Source organism: Melospiza georgiana, chromosome 7, assembly GCF_028018845.1.
Source record: "Melospiza georgiana isolate bMelGeo1 chromosome 7, bMelGeo1.pri, whole genome shotgun sequence".
NCBI lineage: Eukaryota > Metazoa > Chordata > Aves > Passeriformes > Passerellidae > Melospiza > Melospiza georgiana.
Window position 1 is genome coordinate 14846561 of NC_080436.1, and position 8094 is coordinate 14854654.

An 8094-nucleotide genomic window follows, 5' to 3' on the forward strand; every position below is an offset into this window, starting at 1 on the left:
TATATATTTTACTGTTGAAATTTAGTGTTAAAATCTTGAGTGATATTTTTTAAAAACCAGCATAATTTGAGAGGAGTCTCTTACCTGGCAGATAGTGGGAGAAGAACTCAAATAATCAGATAGTGGGAGAGGTGTTAACAGGCTGTAACATCAGCTAATGTATGTCACAGCTTGACAGGCACATCCAGTAATCTAGACTCTGAAGACCATATCCTTTTCAGCTAAATCAATGTAGTTGTGAAACTTCTAGTGACAGAAGAGTGAACTTGATCCTGAGTATTTGCTGCTTTGATTATTCTGGAAAATCCAGCTTTTGTGATTTGGGAATATTCTAGGAGGTTATGTTTTATTATTATTTCAAAGTTGTTTTTATACCCTTATTTCACTTGTATACTACAATCTTAACCTACAGTTAAAAATTCCATCTTGTCACATGGAGTATACAAGGAGTATAGATAGGTTACAATCCTCTTATATTAGAGTGAAACAGGCTTCTGCAGAAGTTTCTGCACAGCCATAGCAGTCCTCAGACACTGCAGTCTGATGAAAAAACATCTTTGCGCATCTGTTACTTGAATTCCATGTGTATGTGGAATACATGAGTGTAACTATTTAAAGCTCAACCTTCTGTTTAATGTAATTTCTATTTGAAAATCCTATACAGGATTTTCATTTGGGAAGGAAATTTACAAGTGGGGTTGAATTTTCTGGACACTGGGGAGAATCAGCTAGTATGGAAATGTACCCTATCTTATAAGCAGGATTTCTTTTCACAATAAAGTATCTCTACAAAAACACACTGGAAGATTGGCTTGCTTGGCTTAGTAAAACAAAGACAGAAGAGAACATGGCTCTTTTACAAACACAAGGAGGGGAAGGAGAGGTTATAGGCTGAAGGACAATGCTGGCAACAACAAAAAGTGAATAAAAATTTCCGGTGGCTATTTTCAAACAATAAAGAGAGAATTTAAAGCAGATTTCTATAGTTCTGTCTTAAAGTAGACTTTGGCTACTGTAAGTAGATTTACATTGCAGCGTTAGAGCACAGAAGGCATTCCTAAGCTATCCATGATTTCCATTCCAGCTCTGTTTTTCTTAAAGCATGTCTTGGGCCGAGTTCCATGCTGAGATGGCAAAACTGCAAGTCAGGATCTACGTTTGTGTTCCACACCTCCTTCCCCAAGTATAGATAGGTGCTTGATCAGGAAAACTACATTTTACTCTCTGCATGGAGTTTTTTAGTAAGATTGGGGTCATCTTCTGCGGAGAGTCAGGGCACACTCATGTGAACATGCAAAGAAGGCAAAAGTATAGAAAAGGGGAACTCCAGATGATTATGAACTCCTTTGAGATATGCAGTATTAGGATCATTGCTATGCCAGCTTTCTTTCACAGGGCTTACTGTATAAATAGTGTCTGTATGTGGGGCAGAACTGGTTGGGTTGTGACAGTTTCTGGAGAACATGATTGAAAATTCTTTCTCATATAATGAATGTGCTAATTCATGGATAGGGTTTGTGATCAAGCATAAAGTTGGTTTGCAAACAGCCTGCCCTAAGAACATGCTGTTAGTTGCAGCACGTTTAAACCATCTTGTCATTTACTGTGTGCTGTGAGTGTCATTAAGTCATTATTGAGTAGCTGAAATACTTCACATTGAAACCTCAACTTGTTTCTGGTGATGTGTTCAGCAGTACACCCCTGCCATTGGCAGAATTTGATTGTTCCATAAAACTATTGTGTGTATTTTATTTCTAGGCCAAAGCCATTGCACGAAATTCCAGCCTTCTATTGCCCTGACAAGAACAAAGTGAATTTCATTCCGAAAAGTGGCTCTGCTTTCTGTCTTGTCAGCATCCTCAAGCCACTTCTTCCCACACAGGATCTCACACTTAAGGGCACTACACACAGCCTGACTGTCTCCTCCAGCATGACGCCTGGTTTGTTACAGCCCATTTCTATGGCTTCCTTGACTACAAGCACAGATCAAGACAGGATCTCTCGTGGAACAAGTACAGTAATACCACAGAGCTCTCTGCTCCAGCAGCCAGGATGTATTGAGGAAGCTGAAGAATAATTTAGATTGTCTTGACTTTTTTCTGGGCAACTACTGGGAAAAAAATGGAACCAGTTGACCGGACCTTTCTGATCACACACATGCATTGTTTTAACAATTTATGGCACTGCCATAATCAAAACTGTTTGCATAATTGACAGTTTGTAGCACATTAAGAAGTTCAGGAGGATGCAGCAGCTGATATGCTGTTGTACTTCCTGCTTTGGAAGACTCTGGTTCTGTTTCTCTTCTGCTTTTTTTAAACACTGGTGAAAACAAAGACTATCATAATCCTTTCCCATTTAAAGGACCAGTTGTTTTGATGGTGTGTGTCCTCTTGACTTTTTTTTCCCCACTAAAACAAGTCTCAAGATCAGCCAGCTGATCCCATTTACCATTGTAATCTGCAGAGGGAGGGGCAATCAGATGGTTTTGCAAGATGTCTTTTGTATGAAAATGTGTATTTTGTAACAAAATTTTGCCTTTCTGGTTTGTAGCAGATGGTGTTTCCTGGTGATGATCCCCCTACCCTTTTTTTTTTTTTCCTTTGGTAGGGAAGGATTTTTTTATACTTTGGCTTACAGCTCATGGGACCAAAGGATTGCTGAACTATTGCAGCAATCTCAAATTATGTGACCTTGCTGAACAGCCTCAGACCTAAACAAAGCAAAACAAGTTAATATGTTCGAAACTTTTAAAAAGAAGAGTATGCAAAAACAGTGTTAGTGTATTGTGTAAATTTTTTGATATCAAAAATTTGTGCTTCTGGTAAGTCACATTCTTAAAATTCCTTCCTTCACAGAATTCCTACTAGTGTTGGTTTATTGGCTGGAAAATTGCATTTTAAAGCACTTGCCCTGCTATTGTTCTATTTGTCCATAGAATTTTTGTGCAGATGTAGGGAAAAAACATAATATCCTCTTACTCAGTATGCTTTCTTCCAGAAAATACTTGGCTCTTACAGGCTTGCTTAGATCCTTATGAGTCAGCCTGAATCATTAATCACTCTTGATACAAATTTGCTCTGATGTGATTCATCACTGTATTATAGACCCTGGCCACATAGTACTGAAATACCTGTGCATGGTTTCCTCCCTTTTGTCATAGTGGTGTTTGTGTGTCTGTTGAAGGTGATGGTTTGTCAGGCATGATATCTGTTATGCAGAAGTTTACAGCAGCAGATGTGCTCTCTCTTTTTGACTAGCAGCTTCGGCTGGCATGTAAAACAGGATTTTTTGATACTTGGTTTGTCCTGATAATGTGGCAGTTAATGGTTGCTTTGAAATTACAGTGAAAGGCAAAAATGGGGGGCGGGGGGGGGCAGGCAGCTGCAAACAGAAGCTGTTCAGGAACTTCACTGAGGTTTCTCATGTGTTCCTGGAGTGCATTACTTGGGTTTGAGTTAATACAATTATAGACATGCAGAAAGCTCCAATGACCTGAATACCAGTGTCATAGTCACTTATAAAACAAATTGATCTTGTACCTCTTTAACAGAGTTAGATTCAGTAATTTCAAAGTAAATGTCATTGTGGACAGTCTCTGGGTCTGAATATTGGTCTGTTACACGCAAACAGGTCTCACTGGCTTGCATATACACAACTTCCATTGACATAGTTTCCATGGATCAGTTGTATTCTCAGGTCTCCTCATAATGGCAACTATTTAAAGATGATATTGCAGATATAACAGTCTTGTTCAGTGCTTAAGATGATGGATTTGCTTGCAAACAGTTTGATTTAGGGAAAAACCCCTTGCATATGTGTGCAGATAATCATCATAATTTTGATGCATATTTGCTGTTCCTTTATGTTCTGTATTAGTAACTATGGCTGCAGTGTACTTCATTCAGCAAGTAAGTGTAAATCATGCTAGAATGTGCAAGTTCTCTATTTATAGTATTTTTTAAATGTTATGCAAAAAAAACCCAGTAAATTAAAATTGTACCAGAAGGTATAAAAGTATTTCACCTGTTAAATTAGCAGACAAGAATAATTTGGCTTACTATCTATTTTCCCATGAAAATGGGCAGGATTATTTTGAAGTAATAGTTTTGATTTACACTGACATTGCCAGTCACCTGGAGTTGTTGAGGAACAGAGCTTTAAAAATAAGCAGATTTGTGCACCAAACTTGTGTAATTTTGCCAGCTGATAGTTCTTTTCTAGGCTTTGTGGGTATTAATTTGTTTCTTCTGAAACACTTACAGTGCAATTTGAAGTCTAAAATATACTGCTTTAGATAGGTTTGTTTAAACCTGGTGTGACTGATCCGGATCATATTCAGGTGAAGGAAGTGCTTTTAAGTCTGTTTTCTATTTCTGTAACAGTAGCATGTAAAGAACTTCATTGTTGCCAAACTGCCTAGTGCTTTATTAGGAGATCTTAACTGAATGGTTAAGAACCATTAAGAAGGGCTAAAGTTAACAAATAGCCTCTATTACAGCCTTGACACTTAACTGACTTCACCAAAATGCATTCTGATGTTTGTTTTCATCACATTGTGACTCTCCCAAGCAGCAGTGGGCTTTCTTACTGTAGGACTTTCTTTTGCACCTGTTGTTGTAGGACTTGAGTATCTCTGGTAGTTTACCTTGTATGTTATTGGACAATGTACTGTACAAATTAGTGAGCTGCTCTGATAAAAACCAAATGTAAATGTGTGAAGTTTTTGCTTTTTATAAAAGAACAGCATTCAGGACAACATTCAGTCTTTTTTATATACAGGACAACTCTACTATTGCTGTGGCAGCTCAAGTTTATTACGAATCCACACTATAGACTCAGAGTTAAGAAAATATGACAGCTCTTGTTCTGAGACCAGCTTTGATGTGTGCAGACAAAAATTAGCCTTAAATTTTTTATGTGCTGTCTTGTGCCATAGCATAGCTGTTAGCTGAAGTATTTAAATCGATTTGCAAATAGCTTTGAGAGTGCATGGAGCTTTTAAAAAATTCTTATATGTATAGAGTGGGATGTTCATTTTTGGAGGGAGCTGACCTGTGCATCACAGAAGCACAGCTTTACTGAAAGAATTCAAATTCTTTTGGCTTACTTAAAATCCTAACTATGCATAGACCTAGTCAGTTCCCCTATTGCCTACTTTGTAGCTTAAGAAACAGTAAAGATCTGTTTTTATGCACAACTTGATACATTTGATATTCTTGTTTTCTTGGTGTGCTACGCTTCTAGTCACACTTAAAAGCTGGTGATTGTGTTCAATAACACTGGCAGTTGATTTTGAGATGTACTAAATGCTGTTACTCCAGTTGTAAATTCTACTTAAATCATAAGGAAGGAGTGCATTGTAACAAAGTCTGTGGTGGCAGTTGTGATTATTAGAATTGTTTTTTCAAAAACTCAAGGCACAGGAGAAGAGGGCTCCTTTGGTAAAGTTTGACCTGCATCAGCTATTCTTTCCTTGCTTGGTGCCATAATCCTGTAGCATTTAAGTACTTGGTAAAGTAACAGACAGTGCTTAAGTATATATATCTTGGAAAGAAATTCTTGGTTTCAGGTATGTATCCCAAGTGAGCAAAAAAGGGAGTGAAAATTAAATATTACTTACTGTGGCGGTAAATGATTGCTGTGTTTGATTTACGTAAAGCAATAGCAGCTCTTATAAAGTATGTTTAGTCTCAGGGCTATTTTTTGATTTGTTCTAAAATACAATTTCCTGGAATTCAGAGTCTGAGAATGTTGAAAAACACTGAGACTGAGTTTTTTGGGAAGAAGGAAACAAAGTCATATCAATTAACCTTTCCTCTGCCTCAGGCCAAACTTCTTGTTGCTTATTAAGAGAATTCACTGGTAGCACACTAAGTCCCTGCTGAAGTATTATCTGTTCTCTCTCCCTGACATCTCTAAAATGCTGACTGATGTCTTCACAGAAACTCAGTGCCAGTGATGTCCATATTTCTTTGCTGAATGTTTCCTTGCTGAGTACTTGACACCTTCTCCATCAAGCTGAGAGGGCAAAGGAGGAAGCATAGGAAGTGACCAGAGACTTGCAGTTAGAGATCATTCCTGCAGGGTGACTTCATGGGTGTCTTGATTTCTGTTTGACTTACTGTGTGCATGCAAACAGGTCTGCCGCTTTAATTTGTGGGCTTGGAGACAGAGCTGGTATTTTTGAGAACCTTTTATTATTTTTTTTTCCCATGTACAGACTTGCAGAGCTGATCTCTTCCAGAACTGATGCACACTTTACATGCATCTCCAGAGCAAAGCTTATGTGGTGTTCTTACTTGTCCTCATGAGATTAATATAACCTACAAAAAGGAAATAAAGGCACCCAAACACTTGAGAACATCAGGACTTGTGCTTTCTCCATATAATTCCATAGTTCTGGTGTGTGCCCTTCATCAGATGATTTAGACCCGAGCCAGGTTGATATATGTTAAACCAAAAATGTTTGTTGTTAGGAAAGGCAATAGAAGGTAAGTCCTTCATAACCTAGGGAGGTGAAAAGCACTGGGGAACAATTGGTTTTACTGTGATCAAAGAGTTCTTTTTAGAATTGTTTTTCTGATTATGGGTAAACAGGAAAACAAAGTTACCAATCGCTGCCAGATGTACCTGTGTATTTTCTTGATACGAGTTTGTGAGCATTCAGCATCTCTGAAAATCAGTTCCACTCTTAGTGTTCTGTTTATGCAAAGAATGACTTGGAGGCATTATTTGGAAACTGTTACTTTGCACATCAACTGGGGGAGAATGTTAACTACTCACCAGTGTTCTGTGAAACTCCAGTCCTGTACCCCAGCTGAACTGCAGCAGTCTCTTTCTGAATGCTCCAAATGGAAATGGAGTCCTGGTACTGCTTGCTTGGTTTCATTGCATGTTGTCAGTAAATGCTTAAGGTATGGTCTTTGTTTAATAGTTTTTCATTGGGATTTGTATTTGACTACAGAGACTTCTGTAGTGTTGACAGATCTATCTGAATAGCAGAAGAGGACTTGGCCTGATAACACTGCAAATTAACATTTATTACACAAACTTTTGGAGCAACTCTCTTTGGAAAAATCTACTAAGCTAAAAAAAGAAAACAAACCCCATAATACATCCTAATTGTCAATGTACTGATAGTTAAGAACATAGCTTGGCTTCATTCTAAGTTATTTCTTCTATTAAAATGTGCAATTTTTGAGGGTAGCAGTCAAGGGATGTTCAAAACTGCCATTAGATTTGCCTTTGTATGAAATTGGCTGACATGTTTTCCTCTGTTACACTGTGATAACTTGTGGAGATGTTCTTGCTTATGTTGTACTGATAGGTTACTTGTTGCATGTAAAGCAATTTTTGTAAGCAAGAGGAATTCCAGGGATGTTCTGTAAAAAAGGGCCTATTCTGAGGTGATGTACACTGTTGTAAAACTGGAGCAGCTCAACTAATTTCAATGGAATTCTTGATTTACACTAGTCTTTTTGCTATGTGTAGTTATGCCAGTACAATTTTGCACAATGTTATTTGAATATTGCGTTCTGACTTGTGAACTGTTTCTACTGAAAACAGTGAAAATTTTACAAACTGCAATAGCGGAATGTTTTTGGCCTTTTTTTTTGTTTTTGCCTAAAATAAAAAGTTGTCACTTGAAGTTATGGGCTAATCTTGGATTTATTTTTAGTAGCAAGGAGTTTTTGTGTTTGCACAGTCTGGAGATTTGCCTGAGCGTTTGCCCTGAGGGTAGTGGGCATTTACTACAAATAAAATAAGCACTTTTTAAACCCTTTTGGAAAAAAATAATCAGAAGGGAAATACTTGTTTAATTCATACCCTCGTTCCTGCAGTGCATCCTGGAGAACAGTTCTGAAAATTCTGCCTTTCCCTGTCTTCATCTTCAGTAAGTTTGGTCAGTTCCTGAGGACACTACAATTCCACCATTAGGGGAAGGTGCCTGAAGTCCTGGATTTTGGAAACAGAAGGATTCAGCATGTGTTCTCCTTGGAGTGAAGGTACGAGAACAGGACTGAGGAAAAGCCGTGGATTCCTGCTGGTAGGTTCCTTCTGCTGTTCAGTAGAATGCAATTGCTGAAGCCT

At 38.0% G+C, this 8094-nt stretch overlaps 1 protein-coding gene across 2 annotated transcripts in view; it reads left to right on the forward strand.

The window, feature by feature from the left end:
- The window catches only part of FAM117B (family with sequence similarity 117 member B), a 28494-nt gene extending 20843 nt beyond the window's left edge, over positions 1-7651 (forward strand). For both annotated transcript variants that reach the window (XM_058028257.1, XM_058028256.1), the window contains one exon: positions 1759-7651. In XM_058028257.1, the coding sequence (XP_057884240.1) occupies positions 1759-2077 (319 nt within the window). In that variant the 3' untranslated portion in view covers positions 2078-7651. The remainder of the gene's footprint in view (positions 1-1758) is intronic.
- Positions 7652-8094: the final 443 nt, after the last annotated feature.